The 21,155-nt window shown below is 35.8% G+C and overlaps 5 protein-coding genes across 6 annotated transcripts; 3 read left to right on the top strand and 2 right to left on the bottom strand.

The window, feature by feature from the left end:
• Positions 1 to 791: 791 nt before the first annotated feature.
• Positions 792 to 2,930, top strand: LOC107267067 (DNA-directed RNA polymerase III subunit RPC8). The gene is made up of 5 exons (XM_015738304.2): positions 792 to 1,934; positions 1,994 to 2,177; positions 2,254 to 2,394; positions 2,474 to 2,598; positions 2,671 to 2,930. The coding sequence occupies exons 1-5, from the start codon at positions 1,824 to 1,826 to the stop codon at positions 2,722 to 2,724; spliced, it is 615 nt and encodes a 204-aa protein (XP_015593790.1). The 5' UTR covers positions 792 to 1,823; the 3' UTR covers positions 2,725 to 2,930.
• On the bottom strand, positions 2,806 to 10,666 carry LOC107267065 (F-box/LRR-repeat protein 16). 2 transcript variants are annotated; one of them, XM_015738301.2, is made up of 7 exons: positions 9,428 to 10,666; positions 8,460 to 8,815; positions 8,081 to 8,374; positions 7,709 to 8,000; positions 5,495 to 5,690; positions 4,691 to 4,839; positions 2,806 to 4,605 (listed from the first exon to the last, which is right to left on the bottom strand). In XM_015738301.2, the coding sequence occupies exons 1-7, from the start codon at positions 9,525 to 9,527 to the stop codon at positions 4,457 to 4,459; spliced, it is 1,536 nt and encodes a 511-aa protein (XP_015593787.1). In that variant the 5' UTR covers positions 9,528 to 10,666; the 3' UTR covers positions 2,806 to 4,456. The 2 variants fall into 2 exon arrangements, with proteins under 2 accessions (XP_015593787.1, XP_015593788.1); XM_015738302.2 differs by having other exon boundaries at positions 8,460 to 9,285.
• A 543-nt stretch (positions 10,667 to 11,209) lies between these two features.
• On the bottom strand, positions 11,210 to 13,282 carry LOC107267066 (actin-related protein 2/3 complex subunit 1A). Its single transcript, XM_015738303.2, has 7 exons — positions 13,109 to 13,282; positions 12,849 to 12,917; positions 12,389 to 12,649; positions 12,030 to 12,320; positions 11,783 to 11,961; positions 11,424 to 11,693; positions 11,210 to 11,350 (listed from the first exon to the last, which is right to left on the bottom strand). The coding sequence occupies exons 2-7, from the start codon at positions 12,913 to 12,915 to the stop codon at positions 11,312 to 11,314; spliced, it is 1,107 nt and encodes a 368-aa protein (XP_015593789.1). The 5' UTR covers positions 12,916 to 12,917; positions 13,109 to 13,282; the 3' UTR covers positions 11,210 to 11,311.
• Positions 13,283 to 16,638: 3,356 nt separating this feature from the next.
• LOC107267079 (ubiquitin-conjugating enzyme E2 W) lies at positions 16,639 to 18,575 on the top strand. The gene is made up of 4 exons (XM_015738323.2): positions 16,639 to 17,061; positions 17,753 to 18,103; positions 18,182 to 18,257; positions 18,334 to 18,575. Exons 1-4 carry the CDS (start codon positions 17,038 to 17,040, stop codon positions 18,345 to 18,347), a joined length of 465 nt encoding a protein of 154 aa, XP_015593809.1. The 5' UTR covers positions 16,639 to 17,037; the 3' UTR covers positions 18,348 to 18,575.
• Positions 18,576 to 18,740: 165 nt separating this feature from the next.
• On the top strand, positions 18,741 to 21,035 carry LOC107267078 (putative inositol monophosphatase 3). The gene is made up of 6 exons (XM_015738322.2): positions 18,741 to 19,434; positions 19,583 to 19,834; positions 19,910 to 20,061; positions 20,124 to 20,241; positions 20,301 to 20,400; positions 20,460 to 21,035. Exons 1-6 carry the CDS (start codon positions 19,188 to 19,190, stop codon positions 20,599 to 20,601), a joined length of 1,011 nt encoding a protein of 336 aa, XP_015593808.1. The 5' UTR covers positions 18,741 to 19,187; the 3' UTR covers positions 20,602 to 21,035.
• Positions 21,036 to 21,155: the final 120 nt, after the last annotated feature.

Here is a 21,155-nt window from a genome sequence, read left to right on the forward strand (position 1 = left end):
GAATATGTGTATAAGGCTAATGTGTGAACGGAATTATGTTTCTGAGATTTCATCAAGCTCAGATGACGACCCATTATACAGGAATCATTAATCATGAAAAAAAAAACCAAAACTCGATTTTTAAAATGTTCTGTATTTATATACAAAAGGAAAGAACTAAAAAATATTGTTTAAGAATTAAAATAACAAACTTAAACTGACAACACCCTAATAGTTGAGATTATCCTCTGATAATATTAATCTCCATTAATAATATCTAGGTAATTAATATCTGTAGAAATAAACTAAACATTTGAAAATAAAACAGTGATTAACGATTAAAGGAACGAAATATATCTATTTGTCCCTCTCAGAATCGTACAGCGTTATTTTTTCAGTCTCCATCATAAATTTGAATTGAAAATGGCGCACAAAAACATCAAACGACCTCAAGGACCCACATGTTTGATGTGGGCGAAGCGATCGCATCGCGGTCGCCAATGATGACGTCATCGAGACGTTTCAGGGACTGCTCACAGCGACCGCGGCCTTAAGTGGAACGAGACAGAGGGTGTTGCGATCGTTGCGAGCGTTAAGTGGAACGCACCCCAAATCGATTGGTGGTCGTTTGTTGGTCATTGGTGGCCTAATAAAAACATTTGGTGATCAGTCATTCTTTTATAATCAAATAATAAAAATTTGACCGTGAAGTCAGCCGAAATTTTTTTTTTCAACGAATTAAGTTTTCCAGGTGCTCAATCAATGCGTAATCGTTTGGTGGTAACGAATATCATAATTAAAATGTTTGGTAGTCGTTAGTTTTCGTAAAAAATTAAAGAAACGATTGCAGTATCCAGCATTGACTGGATATGGGTGTAGGAACACACATTTACGGTCGATAAAACAGATATTTCTGAACAGATTCTCCCTTCGAAAGAATTAATCAATGCAAGAACGCTAGCCGATGATTGGTAGTCTAATTAAAACATTTGGTGGTCAGCAATTAATGCACGAGGTAGAAAGGTGTGTTGACACTCGTTTGCATGGGGATATTCGGAAGTGTCATAAAGTTGATACGCGCAAGCGTCATAAATTGCTCGGGCGCCATACATTGCGCCAAGGGGGTCATAAATCGAGTACACGCAGGGATCACAAACTACGTCATGGGTGTTTCTCGAGTGTAAGAAACCCCAGTAGCAGACAAGCGCTATTAAAACAAAAATGTTATTAATAAACCTTAATTGCTTCACTTGTATAATAGGTGAATCTCATTCGGAGGGCTTTAACGTTCGTATTGAAACCTTTAGTTTTCAGTTTGGCTATATCACGCGTGAATAAATAGCAAAAATCCAACACGGCCGCTTCTCAGCGATCTTTAGCTGGGCCGTTTACCCTATCAGTCTTTGAAATAAAATAGATGTGCCACTATTTCACGTTGTGATGGCTTAGTCCTCCCCGTGCGCAGAGCTTTATCTAAACTTTTTCAGAGACAGGCTGCTACACAGACTTGTGTCCTTGTTATCTCTCTCTACGCGGCCCCCAAACTACCATACTGATTCCAATATGGTTAGAGTCACTGAACTCTAAAAATACGGCCAAACTCTCGGCCGTGATTTTACTACGTTCCATGTTCAATATAGTTCAGTGAGAGCTACCAAGGGAAATTGAGTTTCTTATGCAATTTCGGCACTATTCTACGGAAACCTGGCATGGTCATTGCACACACAGTCTTGGTTGGTGTTAAAATCACAATTTCGTCGGCGTAAACATCTAGGTTTGTTCTTTCGTTACCTACACCCTGAAAGCAGCTGGAAGTGTGTACAAAGAGCGTATGTGTAAATGCGATGTTTGTGCTTGCTGAATTAAAAGATACAGTGAGAATTCCTCCCTGGAAGTTTAAATGTAAACTAAATGATGCAATTACTGATGAGCTGAATAGGAAATTGGCCAACAAGGTATTTTATTCGTTTTGACTAACATTAAATATAGGACTCATAATAATCGTCAATTTTAGGTTTACTTGAATGTAGGATTGTGTATCGCTTTACATGATATTACAAACATTGAGGAATCATATATTTTTCCTGGAGATGGTTCTTCACATACGAAAGTCATCTTCAGATTTATCGTTTTCCGCCCTTTTATGGAAGAAATTCTTATTGGTAGAATAAGAAGTTGTAGTGTCGATGGTGTTCATGGTATTTTTTCTATTTTCCTGTTAATGTATACATCTATTTAAAATGGTTCTAATTTATTCTTTCTATATGTTTTCAGTTACATTGGGATTTTTTGAAGATATTGTTATACCTCCACATAAACTTCAACATCCATCAAGATTTGATCAGACGGAACAAGCATGGGTTTGGGAGTATGATACAGGAGATGGAGAAAAACATGATCTTTTCATGGATGCAGGTAATGCTTTAAAATTTTATATTGAAATTCATTTTAATGAATTGTTATTAATTAATGATCATTGTTTTATATTATTTAGGAGAGATTATCAGATTTAGGGTAGTTAGTGAAACATTTACCGAAACACTACCATCTGGTCCTGCTACTACAAGTGATTCTGTTGAGAAACCAGAAGTAAAAAATACTTTACCGTACACATTGAGTGTGAGTATCGAATTGTATATTTTATTCTGTACAATACAGAACAATTTTTCATTAATTATAATTAATTCTTAGGGTGCCATTGATGAACCAGGATTAGGTCTTTTAACATGGTGGGAAAATACATAGCAAAAACAAAATGAAGTGGGAATTATTTTGTTAGAGGAACAAAGCAGACAAGAACAAGTGTTCAAGGAGGACAAAACTGTAAATTTTGGACAATATTTTTATTTGACTGTATATCGTATCTTGTTCTGGCTTCTGTAGTTATTTATTCTTAACACTAGTTACCCTATTAGTAAAGAGCCACAATAAAGTGACGCAATTATTCGAAACGATGTCGAGTCTGTATTTTTGATTAGTAATTGAATTTATACTTTTTTTGTACAATATATACAAAGTCCTCGCTCGCGGCTTATTTCATCTTAAAGACATAAGTTGACGGAAAATATATTCACTTGTAAAAATTATACTTCCCTACGTTCTAACAGCGGCTTGACATGCGTTGAATAAAATTACGTATCGTCAATAGCGAAGGATGTTTATGAATGGGTCTGAATGATTAATCATATATATACCTTTCGATACATCCATAACGTCAATGACGACCGTGGGACTTACAATAATTTAATTAAAATTATCAACAATCTCATTCACACAAAATATTTTAAGAATATATATTACTATACGTCGTTAGCTAATGAAAAAAATTTTCAAACTCAGCGAGGGAGAAAATCTTAAATTTAAAGAACACTAAGAAGGTAGGATGTGAAGTTATTCCTACGCGTTACAGTGAATTGATGCAGATCTCCTGACCTTTCATTCTTCCTTTTTCTTTTCCTTTTGAAATTTCATCTCACAAGACACGTTTTATCGAATCACTGACTTAGAGAATAGATTCCTAGAAGTAGAGTATTGTATAACACGATTTGGAATGTTTTTATTAACATTGTGCCCGCTAGGTAGCTCGTCTAAAGCAACGTGACTAGCTCTGGTAACTTTCGTTAATTATAAGTAGCAGACCAAAGGTAAGAGTTGGCAATGCGATGATCTAAACTCTTTTATCATCCATGAAAATGAAACAAAACAAACTACAATAGAAATTTATCACAGTTATAACTGCCGGTCCTGTCGTGCGTCACGTCGCACTTTAAATCTACAAAATCAATACATTATAATTCAACATGCATCAGGAGATCATTTTGATCATCATCTTACTCAACTTATCCCATCATTATTTCTTGTACTATACAGAATCTTTGGAGAAGCAACGCATAAAGCCTTTCAATGCCTCTTCTATTTTGTCTTAACTGTAGAAACATAACTTAACATAACTAATACAATTTTTAAGATAATAGTAGCGACGTGAGATTTCAACATAAAAAACGAAATTCGGTTCGACGTTATATTGTGGTCAGTGATAATGAGCAAAATTGTAAGTCTCGCTTTTAAAAACAGAGCAATGGCTGCTACACCCCTGCAGCATCAGTATTAAAAAATGTTCTAGACTGTAATCTTATGTATACCAGTACGGACAACCACAACTAAGAACGATAGGATCCTCCGAGTGATTAAAATGATATATATGACCGAATTATACCAGCAGAAGGCAGTTGAGTAACCCCATGTTATTCATCTGTACTCGTAATAATCTCGTTCAGATTCCTCTATAGCTAAACTCTCACTTTCCTGCATATTGCTTAGCGTGAAGTCTTTAAAATACTTAAAGACTGCAGCATCTCGTTTCGGTCCATATACTACGAGAGGCGCAGCTTCTGATAACGAGTGCCGCCAATCTCTTGAACGTAGTCGATATAATAAAACGTAGAGAACACTCAGAATTTTATTACACGATGATACTTCACTCTATGATCAGGCATCTTGGTAGGTGTTCGCGTAGATAATCAAAGAGTTCACGAGATGTTCCTGGACAGTTGGTTAATTCTAGCTCGTGTAGATGACGCAATTGTATTAAGCTGGATAATCCACTGCTTGTTAACAATGGGCAACCTGTAAATAGCTTTATATAAGTACAGGTTGACTTAATGTATACTATAGTTTATATGAAATTAGTATATATTATTATAACTCTTACCTGCTACCGAAAGCACTTGAAGTGATCTCATTCCGCATAGATGCTGAAGTCCAAAGTCTCTCAGCTGCGAACACCAGCGTAGGAATAAAGCGCTTAGGGAACCCATTGTGGATATATAACCTACACCGATGTCAGTAACATGGACGCACCTGCAAGGAAAACTATTTAAGTGACATTGCATATAATATAAAGAGAAGTACAGTATATTTTCAGTATACAGGATGAGACGCTTAAGCGAATATCCGGCAAAAGCTGTCAGGCTCGTTTGGCAAACATGGCAAAGACTCAATTGGCGCCAACGAATTACGCCATCCGATAAAACTATCCGCATTCTGACATTTCCTCAGTGCAAATACGAAATGTTAGGTAACTACTGCTCTTAAAGTGGAACACTTGGCAGCATTTTTTACATTCATCTTACTACGTAAACGAGAGGATCTAGTTGGTCCCACTGACCTGACACAATTAATTTGGATTTGAATTTTGCAAATTCGTAAGTGATCGTCGCGAATCTCTTCCCCACGATTTTACATACTTTATTTTAAATATTAAACGCGAATATTAATAGACTGTGAATAAGCTAACCTTGTCTGGAATGTGTTTATTAATAAATACGTAAACTTTTCCGTAGTCTAGACTTATTCCGTCGAGGTGATTCATAGGAGACTAAGAGTACTATTTCAAAGTTACTTTAACTTTTGCTTAACTTAAGCACAACGAAGTGATATTTTATATAGTCTAGTCAAATAAAATTTTCACTATTTTCCTAAGCATTATTATTGTCGAGAAAGCTATCCCTCTTACCTGTCCAATGTAAGCTCTTCCAAATGATTCAAATCACAGGCAATATATTCCAAGGCTGCATCTGTTATCCTGGGACACCAGCTCAGATCCAATGAGCGAAGTCTTGGCAGATTCTCTGCTATCAACTCGACACCATCGTCTGTTACTTTGCTACAGCCAGACAGTGAAAGCACTGTCAAGTTGGGCAAAGAATGCACTGAAAACCGAAATTCATTTATATCAATACCTTTATCATACTAAAAAAATTCCTTAAAAATACAAAAAGCTATTTTAGGTATTAGGAACTTAAGTAATGGTTTATTTTTTTTTATATTTCCGAAGCGACTGACTAACCACACTATATAGGTATTGATTATCAATCTCTACAAGCAGGAGGTGATATAAATAACAAGGAGGCAGGCCGTTGTCCTCAAATTGACTGCACTGTTAACTAACAACCTGAGCAGGGGGTTGCTGGTGAAAGCTTGAAATCTAAATAAAGCCCTCTTCCTTAATTCTAAATTTACTCCACAGCATGTATACGTATGAGAGAGACTCGTTGTTTGCCGTTACGACGTCACTTGCAATTAACATCTTGAGAAAAAGATCAGAACTTAATTTGAAGTTATGATCATCTCATGTTCAACCATTGCCCTCTGATATCTTTTGCTACTTGTTAAAGTTGCTAAAGAACTACATGTTTCTTAAGTAATTGTATTTGATCTTCGGGCTAGAGAACCATCATAAAAACAAATAAGATGACAAGGCTTGCGTCATGTGTTCTAATCAACGCCTGGACGTTTCTGTGTGTAGAACTGTTTTCTGCGATCCACGACCGAGGTTCTATTAATGGTGCACGAGTTAAAAATGTGATAATTACGTTGCCACGACATAACGATACTTGTAAACCAAATAGTGGAGGAAGGTGAAACTCTGGACACTTGAAAGTGTAAAGAATATTAGGATTAACAGTGTTCGACGTACTCGCAGAAGGAGAAATATCTTATATTTTGATTTTGTAATGACAATAATATTCTCCAAGTTCTCATCACTAATTCAGTTATCTGAACAAGTAAACAGTTATATTTATGATACAATAATTAGGATATTGAATAAAGTTTTTTTTGAAAATTCTTGTCAGAAGTAGCATGTATAAATATTGATTGTTTACTGATTCTATCAAGAATTTGATTTTGATTTCGAAAGAAAAAAAAAAAGGAAAAATGTCTTTTCTCTGAAAGGATTTTGGCTCTGTGCCAAGATACTAACAGTTACAAGACTCGTAAATTTCCACGATCTTCAAGTATTATGACGTGACACTCTAGAGATTCATTGTCTTTACTCGATGATAAGTATACTGTTAAAAATTTATGTTTGATAATGATAAAACGTATATGAATTTTCATATACTAGTACGCAAGAATATAACGTTACCGGCATATAAAAAAGAATGAAATATTTTTCTAATAATTATATACACAAGTATATTAAATTTACACTATAATCGGGCGAATATTCGAAAATAGAATTCAAAAATCAGTTGGCTGTGGTATATTAAACTCACGCAATAGGTGGTTTAAAAAAAAATAAATTGGAAAATATAATTTAAGAATTTAATTTAAATTTAGTCTGCAGTGGGTAAATTTTGATAATCTGGAAGCCAAATTTGAAAATTAAAGTACTCCAATATATTAAATTTCGTTAGGCTATTCGCATAGGTGTCAAAGATGTAAACAATTTTGATTTAATTTTTATTATTACTAACTATAACACCAATAAAGAAGGCGCGATTTGTTAAATAAAAATATTTGGAGAATTGGATAAAATGTATTTTTTAGTTTACCGGGCACACAAAATGTTTGACACGTCCATAATCTGGGTAATTTTTATAACTACAATGAAAAGAATTTTCAATAAATTGTTTTAATTATTAAAGGCACCTTTGTTAACTTTCAACCAAATTATATTAAAAATATAAAAAAGTTTAGGGATTACTGTTACCCTTACAGAGGACATTATTTTAATATACATGTTATGTACGTCAATTTCAATATACAGGGATTGAATTCGAGACTAATTATTCTAAGTTATTAGGGTTCCAATACAAGGTATATGAAGTCTAATTTCGTATACCTAGTTTGTACATTTCATATGACTATGCATATTAAACATGTAAATTTACATCCTAGAAAATTAACCTCAATATTACCAAATATTACTTTGACTAAATCTTACCTATATTGACCACTCCATGATTCGTGAGTTCCCAACAGCTCTGCAGCCTAAGAATGCTCAAGGATCCGCTTTGTTTAGGACTGAAGTATCCAAGAGCTGCGTCCGTAACGTGATAAGCTTGCAGCGAAAATTCATAGAGGCTGGGTAACAGTTGAGCAACAGCACCAACAGCTTCATCAGCAACGTTAATACAGTCGGATAAGGATAACGAGACTATCCTGGGAGTGAGACAAGCCCAGAGACCAGCTTCAGTTATCTCATTACAGCCTGCCAACTCGAGCTCGAACAATGCCTACATACATAATTATTCCCTTCAGATACTTGCCAGAATATAATAATGATCTACATCCTTATAAATTTCCTAAAGGTTACCTGAAGATGATCAAGCAATGCTTCCAATCCTCTGTCAGTAACAGCACAGCAACGTAACGACAAGGAGTGCACGTGTCGTTGCGCTAATGGGAAGCTGTGTGTCAATTCAAGAGCATCTTCATCAGCAGCACCAAGTAGTACCAAAGAGTGAAAACCTCTTCTCACTAGACTGGCATAAAGACGTGCCCTGGAACTTGAAGCCATTGCACGTGCTTCCCGGCATCTGACTACTGGCACAAGACCGGCCCATAGTCTTGGTCTAGCGTAAAGAACGTCCCTCCATCTTGAGCAAACCTGTAAAAGAAAAAATTATGTGACAAGAGCTTAGTACGAGCTTCGAATGTCAATAGGCTTACAAATTTACTTCGTATTTATATACCTGTGCAAGAATTTTTCTCTCCCCAGCATTAAAGAACAGGAAGAATCTTCCAAGGAAATGATCATCCTGTGTAAGCTGATCCCAGGTACAGGGTGGTACGTATCCACCGGTACCACCACTAGCTAAGGGTACATTCTTTGACCTATTCGACCTGCCTATTCTGGTTCTATTGCTGGTACAATTGTTCAATCCTTTATTGTTACCCACAGCTGGATTATTGCTTGGCATTGGGACACTCCGGCTCGGCTTTTCGGGAATAGCATTCGCATTTGAACTTTGCAGATTTGTATTTGCGCCACCTCCTCCTCCGCAAAAGACATTTGTAACTCGTTCCATAACGCTCGTCTTTCCGCCGCCTACGTGAAGAAAAAGAAGAGTCACAATAATATTGGGGATATTCTAAGATTGTAGAAAAAATATACAATACGTAGCATTAATATCCTAGAATAAGTATGCACAATGAGTAAACTCAAAGTATAAACTGTTAATTGATTTCCAAAAGGAAAATTTATTTTCTTATTCTTGATTTTATCCTGGATGGATAGTTTCTGGCATGCGTCCAATTTCGACCTGTGCCTGGATCTGATTCAAAGCCTCTCAAACAGGCACATAAGTAGTCACATAATTCTCTAATACAAGGACGAGTTTTTCAAGTTTATCCTTCGGTACTGACAACGTGAGAAGAATACTTTGATAAACAATGTGCTGTTCTGTCTCTATAATTCAGTCAAGTATCGAACGATATTATATTGATCCCACTGCAGTTACAATTCCAGTGATTGTCAATATAGGTGAAATGCACGTTGTAGAATACATTTATAGAGGGCTAAAAGGTGTGAATTATTAATTCATATATCGTAACGATAAGAATCGATTTGTTCTTACTAGGGATGAGATTAGCATGTGTTAATATCACTCAAGCAAAGAAATGGGATATATATCAGTAAGCTGAAGCTTTATATACGAACCATGATGCTTCGAGGATCCGCGAAATCCCAAAACGTTGATCCTTTTCGTCAATTCTGCACTGGCTCTCTCAACGACTCCTTGGGCGGATATCGAAGACATTTCTCAAGGTCCACTTTTTATTTAAATCGTTCCCTTCCGACTAGGTCGACTTGTAGTCAAGAAGAGCTGACATTTGTATGCTTGTTATTTAATTTCGACATATTTTATTTTTACGGTGTCGGATGCACCTTCTCAGTTCCAGATATACATTTATATCCTTCAGATATGAATTTAACCAGAAAGGATCTTTTCATATATCTAAAGACTAATTATCCAGCGATGATAAATTATTCAACACCGGATTATATATATCAAGAACGTGAAACACGATTTCAAATGGTGACGAACAAGAGATTATGGACAAAATATCCTGACAATTTATTCCCATTGAATTATATATTATCTCTCTGTTTCTCTGGCATGTGATGTATATGTCAAGAGCTGTTATTAATTTGAAAAATTCTTGTAGTGATATATGAAGCAGCACGTAGTGATACTCTTCTGCGAGGAACACTTATTCCACAATATATTGAAGAGCGAGCAATGGAGTGTGATGTGCGGCTGTTTAAAAATCACCTTACAAAGCAAATCAATACCGCGAAAGCTAGCGGCGTTCTCAGGAACGTTCGAACATCTCGTAGAGTCGTTTTCAGGATCGATGTGAAGAAGATTCACCAAATAATATTTTATAGATATATTTTATACATTTTTATTTATTATATTTGCAATAAGCCACTGTATATTTATTGACTCGTAAGGAGAGCATTTCTGTCCAAGAAGTGAACTAAAACGTGAACGGAGCACTGGGTATACGACGAGGCAATGGCTCGACAACGGGGGTGGTTTCAGCGAGACTGAATCGATACCCGCGCTGAACTTGTTCGGGCGCCTCCCACTACCCTCACCGCCGTTGAGCAGTGGTTTCCAAACTAGAGCCAGCAGCACTGCTTGCCTTGTACTGCTCTACATAAAGACTCTAGGATTCACTGCGAATTCTGACGTGATCATATTATATAGTTTACCATAAAGTTCTTATTTATGATAGCATAAACTGTGTTAGACTGGTAGTATATTTATTTTATATTTATATCATCTTTTATAGAATATTTGAAAGAATATTAATTTGATGGAGAACACTATTGTTCCTCGTGACACTTCTATTTAACGTGCAAGCATCTGGTAGGTTCGTTGTTCTACAAAATATTATGTAATAGATTTAGAATGTATGTGAATCATTCGTTAAACTACTTTGTTATATGATTGGTAATTGATTTAAATTTATACTCCCTATTAATGAGGAATGGAGTCTGTGGTAAATGGATTTTTATAGTGGTTTAAGAGAGATTCTAAGGACTTCTTATTTGACTGGCTTTATTGGTCTAGATTTACTTATTTTGATTTTTTTCAGATGTACATGGTGATTAGTCTTTTGTATATTACATAAGCGTCTAGTGATGGCATAAGTTTATGCATGATGTTTCATTGGTTCACTTGCAGTTCCTGTCATAAGACTTCACATCTTACCACGTGCGCATTTCTCGCGCGACTAAAGGCACACTTCGAGTTGTGAGATTTAAATGACTCGGGCTACCGGAAATCACCGGATATTCCCGATATCGATACGAACGTCAAAAGTGAATGTGTGATCGAAAGATCCCTCTCCCGTGCACTTAATTGTTTTTTAAACAAAAATTCATTTTACAAATTTATAAGGGCCGGGAAATTGCACGAGGATACGTTGATAAGGGTACGCGAAATGAAGTAATTTTTATTGTAACATTCATAAATCGTCGCACTCGATGTAGTATTGTAAATTTCGACAGTGTATACAAAAATTCAACAATTCAGACAATTTTCAGGCCAGCGATGGAATTCTCCAGGAGCTTGAAAACAATTTTATTTATTATCAATATTATATTCAATATGTCAAGATAATACCTTATTCCAATTCTTTACCTTTAAATCCCACAGGACCAACTGCCCGTCTAAACTACTGGTACTGAATTCAGTTGGTGACAACTTGCGAATACTGGTAATAGTATTCTGATGTATACTGTCCAGGTTATCCTCACTACTTTCGGTTCTGGCTTGACGATCTAAGGACTGGAATTTTCGCATGGCAGATATACCGGAAGTCTCCTTCTTCTGCATGCTATCCAAGTTTGATACAAAGTAGATCTGACCATTGTCATCTACTGAGTAAAGCAGAGGCATACAGCTATGACCCTGAGACAAAGAATAATTGATCTCTTTGAATAATTATTAATTATTATAAGGATTAGGACACATGCCTTGAGAGGTTCATGATTGCTTACCCCCGCGATTATAGAATTTGATCCCACCCAAATACAACTAGTAAATGGTAAATGCTCAGTGAACAGTCGTACGACTGTATTGCCTTTGGTAGCATCTGCGACGCATATTGAAGAATTATGCGCGACCCAACAAATTTTATTTCCACAAGGACTAAAGGCTACAGCATGAACCCACCCGCCTGGAAACAATAATACTTAATATCGATTCGTTTGGAGTAGTTGTTATTTATCGAAACAAGAGATGTACCTCCATTGGGGGAGTTTGGAAACTCCGCGAGCAGACTACCTAAATTAGGCTGACATCCCCATGCACCGCGTTCTGGCGCTTCTTCCATATCCTTAATGTACGCACTGAATACGCGGACCTTGTAATCCGTAGAACCAGCAACAAGTACTTGATTATCAGGATGCCAATCGAGACACGTTACTGTAGACCTCAGTGGTCGCTTTATGTGCTTTGATACCCACCAATTATTCTCAGATGCAAAGTGGCAAACAGATATCACTCTATCTCCAGTACCAACAGCAAATTTATTTTCTGCATCATATAACAACTGTATAAAAAATCAGCCGATGTAAATTTAATTAATGTAATTAGATTAATACCTTGAGGAGACCATTTAACACAAGTGGCAGCTCGGTTTGTTCTAAGTAAGACCCAAGCAGGAATCCATTTTCCATCCTCGCCTTGGGTCCAAACATATGCATTCCTATCTGCTGAACATGTTACTATACGATTAGTATTAGGAGCCCAATCTAAACCCATTACTCGTAGATCATGCTTCTGTAATATCTCATGAACCTTCCATCCACCTGGAGTACGTTTATACACATGAACGTCATTATTACTAGGGCAAAAGGCAACCTCTGAAACAATAATATCCAGTTCCCTGATTTCCACAAAATCAAACAATGAAAGGTAAAACTGCAGAACACAAGTCCTTCTCAAAGAGCTTCATATAAAAAAAACTAATGAATCCACAGCTAACGTCAAGAAGTAGTTGTATTCTGTGGTTTAGTCCAATAATGTATTTTGTTAGAGAAAAGTTATACAAGAATGACGTACCCTTTCCATCCTTGTTCCATGCATGACAAGAGATAGCATTAGCTTCAAAATTATGTGCTTCAGTCATATCTTATTTAAATAAAATCAAGTAATATTAAAATCAAGTAAATATAACACGTCAAAGATATTATTAAAAAATTGTGGAACAACAATCGTTAAAGTTTAATTTCGCTGTATGAATCACTAAAAGAGGAAATCACTTGGGTGCGGCCGGCGATAATAAAAAAAACTCGTTGAATTAAAATTCACAAAGAATTAACCTGCCTGACCGACTCGTGGAAATTCGCGGACTCTGGTCAGTCTACACGAATTTCCAAAGAGTACAAGTATTGCAACAGGATTCTGTTATCGAAAGAATGCAAAAATTTGACGTGCACGACAGATCATTCGTAGGCAGGGGGTTAGATCCCGAACAACACAAAACTTAGGAAGGTATACGGGTAAACTGCAGCATACGACTCCGAACTGAAGTTGGCTGCTAGTGACTTAGATTTTTAATGTGGCGCCATCTATCAAATGTAATACGAATTGCATAGAATAGTGGCGCCTCCCGATCGGAAAAAAGCGCAACTATCATTAAAAATTTGAAATGAATATATTTTTACTATTATCATATATATTATCTTGTTATAAAAATATATTTTCACAAAATATGATCTAGTAATCGCAATATTCCATGTTTGGAGATTTTTTTCGTTTAATTTTCGTGCTACGCCACACAGGTTTGCATCTATTATGTATACTGAGACGTTTCGTGATTTTCAAGTGTTAGGAATCACGAGACTGTTTATAGGGTTTGTGCACTGGGCAGGCGTCTTTAGAAACAATTTAGACACTGGAGTTTTTTAAAATAATAAAATAATAATATATTGTCCTGTAAATTACAGACTAGTTATCCTTAATATTCTATTTTGCTTTTTCTCTCACACACATACACACACTTTACAATTGTCTCTAGCTTGCTTGTAATACCACAGGCGACAAGAAGTGTTTTTTGTTTACTTTATTATCTCTGCTAGCCTTTTGGATTGGAGAGAGGTAGCTATCACCACAATAGAGCAGAGTGCACAATGTGTCCGAAGACTGTGATGTAGCTAAGGTGTGGAGAGTGAAGATTCAGGACCCACAGATGATCACAATGATATCTGTTCGCCGAACCATTCACTTTAGGGAAGGAAGGAGCTGTGGCCACAATACAGCAGAGTGCACAATGCGTCCGAAGACTGTGATGTAGCTAAGGTGTGGAGAGTGAAGATTCAGGACCCACAGATGATCACAATGATATCTGTTCGCCGAACCATTCACTTTAGGGAAGGAAGGAGCTGTGGCCACAATACAGCAGAGTGCACAATGCGTCCGAAGACTGTGATGTAGCTAAGGTGTGGAGAGTGAAGATTCAGGACCCACAGATGATCACAATGATATCTGTTCGCCGAACCATTCACTTTAGGGAAGGAAGGAGCTGTGGCCACAATACAGCAGAGTGCACAATGCGTCCGAAGACTGTGGTCCAGCGGAAAATAGATGTTGTAAAGATCAGAACCCACAGATGGTCACAATCACCCCCGTTCGCTGTATCTTTACTTCGGAAGGGTTTTTGGTGATGTGAGCAGAGATGAGTAGGGAGATTGCCAATGAGACTGTTTTTGGTGAAGGCAATTTTTCTTTGGTTTCGGCGCGCCACCTTAGCGGAGGGCCCTCGAAGTAGTTCCACGTTTTTGATTAGTCGTGTATATATAGTAATACTACGCGTGATAATCTGGAGCTGTGTTTTGGCGCGTCGACGCGCCACCTGAACGAGACTCTCGAACTAGTTCCACGTTTTTGATTGGTCGAATGAATTCGTGCGTTCCTCGAGATCCGCGATTTTAAACCGGGTGAACACTCAAATAGGGAGACTTGTATCCACCTTTTTTTTTACAGGATATTCCATAAACCGTAGTAATAAAGTAGTCAATACCCTTAATATCCATATGAAGCTCTGGAAATAATAGAGTAAGCAAATAAAACTTAAAAAAAAGAAAAATTGAGACCACCAAAAACAGGCTCATTGGCAATCTCCCTACTCATCTCTGGTCATACCTCCGCTGCACGGCGAGCACCAAAGGCTTCATACCTCGTGCATTAATTGATGACCGCCAAATGTTTTAATTAGACTACCAATCATCGGCTAGCGTTCTTGCATTGATTAATTCTTTCGAAGGGAGAATCTGTTCAGAAATATCTGTTTTATTGACCGTAAATGTGTGTTCCTACACCCATATCCAGTCAATGCTGGACACTGCAATCGTTTTTTTTTTAATTTTTTACGAAAACTAACGACCACCAAACATTTTAATTATGATATTCGTTACCACCAAACGATTACGCATCGATTGAGCACCTGAAAAACTTAATTCGTTGAAAAAAAAAATTTCGGCTAACTTCACGGTCAAATTTTTATTATTTGATTATAAAAGAATGACTGACCATCAAATGTTATTATTAGGCCACCCATGACCACCAAACAACCACCAATCGATTTGGTATGATCAAAAGTTAAAAAGTTAAAATTGCCTGGCTAACTTCACTGAGGTGGTATACTTGCAACGCGGCAATCTATGTGGTGCCCTCTGATATCTTAATATGACAAGGCAAAACCTTACATGCTGAGTTATTACCGACCGATTATATAAACATTTTCATCTTTTTGACTAAATATGAATACAGTAGATACCATCGACATATAGTACTGGACTGCTCACTGTAGCTGCAGAAAGTGTAATCGAGAATAGAAAGAGAGAGCAAATCGTAAGGACCGTGCTGTCCTTCTCTTGGGCAGGAGCGGAGTCAGGAATAAGGGAACCCCGCGCAGTAAAATGTATGTTTCACGATGAACTTTATTTATATATTTTATAAGTTTAAGAATTGATTTAATCTTATGTTAATCATAAAATTTAAGGTTATTTTTCGATTTTACTTAGTTGTTAAAGCTTATCGTATTGGGCTGAAAATACAGGTCTCGCGGTAGCCCACGCGTAACACAGCGAATCACCATTTTTTTTAGTAATATTGAATTTTGATAAACTCAACTACAATAAAGTAATCACGACAATTGAGATTTGACTCACGGAGGCTTTTGTCTCCATGATTCGACTGTAACAACGTACATACATTCTAGATGTGCGGAGTAATCTTTCACACGGTTCTTATTTTGCATATTACAGTCCTGAACCCCTTCCATCCAGAAACCTTTCGACCAATAGAAAAATTATAGAAAAGGACAGAACGGTCCTTACTATTTGCTCTCTCTTTCTATTCCCGATTACACTTTCTGCAGCTACAGTAAGCAGTCCAGTACTATATGTCGATCGTAGATACTTATGTCTATATGTTCTATGTCGCGCGATTCTGATATGTAAAATATATATGTATATATAGTATTTCAATGGTGAACTTCATTTCTAAGCATCCTTGTCACCTAAGTTTGCGTGACACCACATCCCACCACATTTTCGTCTATTTACGTCTTTAGACTACGGTAGTACGAACCGGCACAAGAACCGGTCAATCAATTTGCAAAATCTGGAAAAATCTCAGATTTTGGAAAACTGCTACTTTTAACTTTCGAACTAAACAAATATTTTAATCTTAAATATTATCACATGATTCACTCGCATATCCTTTACATAATGATAGATAACCAATAACAGCAAGCCACTTTTCTACAACCTTTATGAATGCTTTGTCCACTTAAGATATACATAAACTTTCTTACGTCTATTTCATTCACTTTAAGAAAACATATATTTTTTATACTTATTCGAAGTATCAAACTGGGACATGTTGAAATTCTAGTACTTTTATACAGCAACTACTTTTATTTGCATCGTTGGTATTTTTGCAAAAAATATTTTTGTACGGTAATTTGTCTACTTTTGCGAGAAGATCTACTACTCTGTATGACACAGTTGTTAAGGTTCAGTACAGTTGCACTTTCATCCGACTGCCGTGGTCGAAAAAAAAGGAATAAGTACATTCTCTCTGGTTAACAAGCAAAAATTTCGAAAATTTCGAAAATGAGGAAAGCTCTGTGGAAGGCGCATTAGTAAGGTGAAAGTAAGACCTGTGCGTCACGTAAAGGAAGATAGCGAAGGTCTGTCATTATGAGAAGTGGTTATGTTTTTCGCTGGAGAGCTGTTTAACGACAATGGCGGCAATGTCCCCGTCGAAGGTGAGTCGTTTCTCCACTTTCGCAAGAATTTGTTGAAATTTTCGTTTATATCTGTTGCAACAAGTTATACTTGGATAGTAAGAGATTCTTTGAATATTAAGGGTCTGGACAACGCAAATGATTGACGTTCATATTAAGAGAAATCTGTATATCGGTACTATGAATGCATTTTAATCATCCTTCTGGGCCAAAGTGACGTTTCATATTAAATCAATTCAAGTGCTTGTTTATCTTGTTGACATTCTGGAAAAAAATAGATTTGATCATCACATGCATCTTGGAGATAATAATTGCTATGGTTTATGTTGTCTCCTTTATGAATTCTAAAGTGTTATTTTATAAATACTGATATACTGTTATGTTGCTTCAATGTTTTTTTCTTATATTTGACTATATGATATGGTTATTATTCCATGCTTCTTTCTTTATGTTTTCCTAATACGAATTTCTTTCTTGTTGTATTATCCTGTGATAAGTATTCAATGGAAGGGTAATAACTAATCTTCAGATACCATTCCAGACATTATTTATGATCAATCTTCATTTATGTCAACAGAAGTGTTGTATAAAATCTATCTATCCACTTACATGCAAGAAGTTTATTTATTATATAAATCACTAGTCTTATATGGTTTCTATAAAGTATTAGGATATAGATTCTTTCTTTCTTAATCTGCTTAATATATTGCAGCGGAGATTACAGAGGGAGTTGATGTCCTTGGTGCGTGAACCTCCTCCTGGAGTATTTGTTGATGGCGATGAGGTGGGTCAGAATCTAACACAATGGATTGTTCACATGGAGGGAGCCAAAGGGACATTGTATGAAGGAGAACAGTTTCAACTACAATTCAAATTTAGTTCCAAATATCCGTTCGATTCACCAGAAGTTACCTTTATCGGAGGTAACATTCCAGTACACCCACACGTCTATAGCAATGGTCACATTTGTCTATCCATTCTGACGGATGATTGGTCGCCAGCACTGAGTGTGCAAAGCGTATGTCTCAGCATAGTTTCTATGTTAAGTAGTTGCAAAGAAAAGGTAAGTATTGTTCTTACTCCAAATGAAACTTCAGTGACAGTGTTTCCTCCAAATAAAACTATCCGTTCATTCTTACAGAAAAGGCCACCAGACAATTCCTTTTACGTTAAGACATGCAATAAAAATCCAAAAAAAACAAAATGGTCATACCATGGTAAGATTGATCAGTAGATAAATTTTTTTTTTTTAAATGTAAACATAGCTTATCAAAATGTATATTTTTTCTACAGACGACAGTGTCTAAAATTGCTGCTAGAATTACACTTGTCTAGGCTTGACAGTGTCTGGAGAAATTATAAAATGTACGTTGCGAGTACAATAATAAAGATAAATGAAGTCACTACTAAAATTGCCAAGAGTATATCTATCGTAAATGTAGGAATCAAGTACTATAAATTAAAGGCTGCGAAGTAAAATTTATTGTAATAAAAAATAAAAATGTAAATCTCATGATTTATTCAATGTTAAATTATTATGGTGTTGATTGTAACATACATATTTATGTAATCAGTATCATATAGTTCATTGAACTGTAGAGTTAGGATTTAAAGGGCAAGAATGCAGAAGGGAATAATAATACATGAATAATAACGAGTAAATGATTAATAGTAAATTGAATAAAGCTTATAACTAGCACAATGATGATCAGTATAGTTACTTCATGATATGTGTAAAACTATGTTAGGTGTAAATCCTATCTTCAATTTCTATAGTTACGTTAATAAAAAAAAACTATCTGGAAGTTGTTTTAACGGTTCCGTCTTTATCTTTATAAATTAAATAAAAATAACTATCAATTTATACAATTACAGACGCTTCGCAGATAGCACATAAATCCTTAAGTTATCTTTAAGATACCTTAAAAACAATCTTTATCGTATTAGGCAATATTAGACGTGTACTCCATGACTTTTGAACTTTGTTTTATGATTGGGTTGGTTCCGGTATCTAAGAGTTTCGTGTTTGTAGCAAGTTAAATAAAACATGGCGCCGCAATAGTAATAGATTATCTTTCAATCAGAAAAAAAAATTCCGTAAAACGAATTGTAATTTTAGTGTAATATAAAGAAATAATTATCTAAGAATGCATCTTGGAGCGAACGTGCGTATAAGTAAAATTGGACTTTGTGTGACAGTTGGCTTTTTTATTCTATTGTATCTTTACTCAACTCGAGGACCGTCTTACTCCAGTATAGACAATAGATATGTTATTTCCTTGAAAGCACTCCTTGCTGGATCTATAAGGGCTGCAAAAATGGGAGGATCAGAAGTAGTTTTGGTCCATAATCAAAACCGATTGAATATTGAGAGTAAAGGAAAAACCAAAGAAGGTAATTTTTCTTAGGTTATATTGGCTGTCAAAATCAGCTGATGGTGCATCTTCAAACGATTCTTTTTAATTTTTGCATTGACATTTATTATGTACATTTACATAATTACTATGTACACATGTCACTTGTTATTTTAAATATTGTACAGGTGTTAATGATCCAGTGACAGCTGCAGACTATCGTTCTCACTGTGCTATGTATCATTCATTGATTGAAGCCTTTCCAAAAATTACTGTGATATCTGAGGAAATGTCTAAGGGATGTGATCAAATAGAAGTGCCAAGTTTAAAAGATACTATTAAAGAATTAGATCAATACGGTATTGGTTCTGACATTGCTGCTAATGCTAATGATGTCACTGTTTGGATAGATCCCCTAGATGCTACAAAAGAGTTCACAGGTGAATAGCTTCATCTTCATTTTGTGTCAGTTTTATGGTATGTCTTTTATAATATAGCATATTCTATCAATCTAGAGAATCTTTTACAATATGTAACAACCATGGTTTGTGTGGCAATTAAGGGCGAACCTGTAATAGGAGTTATATTCAAGCCCTTTGAACCAAAAACTACATACTGGGCATGGGTTGATCATGGTGTATCGCCAAATTTGAGAAATCTTCCTCAGGTATATGAAACATTTAACTCCTTCTGTCAATGTTTTGTGTTCACTCTGAAATTTATATACAGCCTAAGGAAGGCAGAAATCCTGTCTTAATAGTATCACGCTCTCATGCTGGAAGAGTTCATAATGCATCTAAACTGGCATTGGGGGACAACGTTCAAGTGATTTCGGCAGCTGGCTCAGGTAGTTGTCTCGATAAACTAAATATTTGTGTCAATTAAAACAATAATATACTTTTATAGGCTACAAGTCTCTTGAAGTAGCTGTTGGTAATGCAACAGCATATGTTCACATGACAGCAATTAAAAAATGGGATGTCTGTGCTGGTGCAGCAATCATCAGGTAAAGTAATATTAAAATGGTAAACAGATGAAGTATGTCAATAGCTTTCTTTTTCACAGTGCTTTAGGCGGTAGTGTTACGCCTCTGTCAGGTCCACCCCCTATGGGTTTTGGTCCAACAGATTCGACTTTACTAAACTCTGGTCTGTTAGCCACCATGCAAGATCATAAATGGTACTTAGATAAATTCTACAATGTGTAGAGCTCTTGCAGAGTTTCTGTGGTCTTCACGTCTGGTTACATAAACAGGACTATGTGTTGTAAAACGTATCAAGCGATAAGTGGTCTATGTTATCTCTAGTTATGATAGCAAAATGCTTCCAGTGTTATTATAAAAGTAAATTATGCGAAAAATTCCCTGAGGATTCCAATACTTTCTTTTGGACTATAACAACATGTTCTAACTCTTTTGATATTTTAAATTTCTTCATCAAGACTCAATGCATTATGCACAGTGCATTCTTACACTCATTTGCATTGTGCCTTGCAAATGAATTTAACGTGGTACAAATATTTTGTGATTAGATATTTACCTAAAGTTTGTACATCGCGTAATCATTTGTTGTATCTACAAATGATCATGATCTGTACATACATATACTATAAATCTGAAATAAAAACAATTTGTGAGAGGCAGAATGGTTGTAAAGTATCTCAATAGATTGTTTACAATTATTTTCCTTCACAATTTATTTTTATTTTTATTAATATAATTATGCTTAAGATATTTACATATTGTAATTTTACTTCTACTTA

The sequence above is a fragment of the Cephus cinctus genome, unplaced genomic scaffold (genome assembly GCF_000341935.2).
Source record: "Cephus cinctus unplaced genomic scaffold, Ccin1 Ccin1_scaffold0338, whole genome shotgun sequence".
In the NCBI taxonomy this organism is placed as follows: Eukaryota; Metazoa; Arthropoda; class Insecta; order Hymenoptera; family Cephidae; genus Cephus; species Cephus cinctus.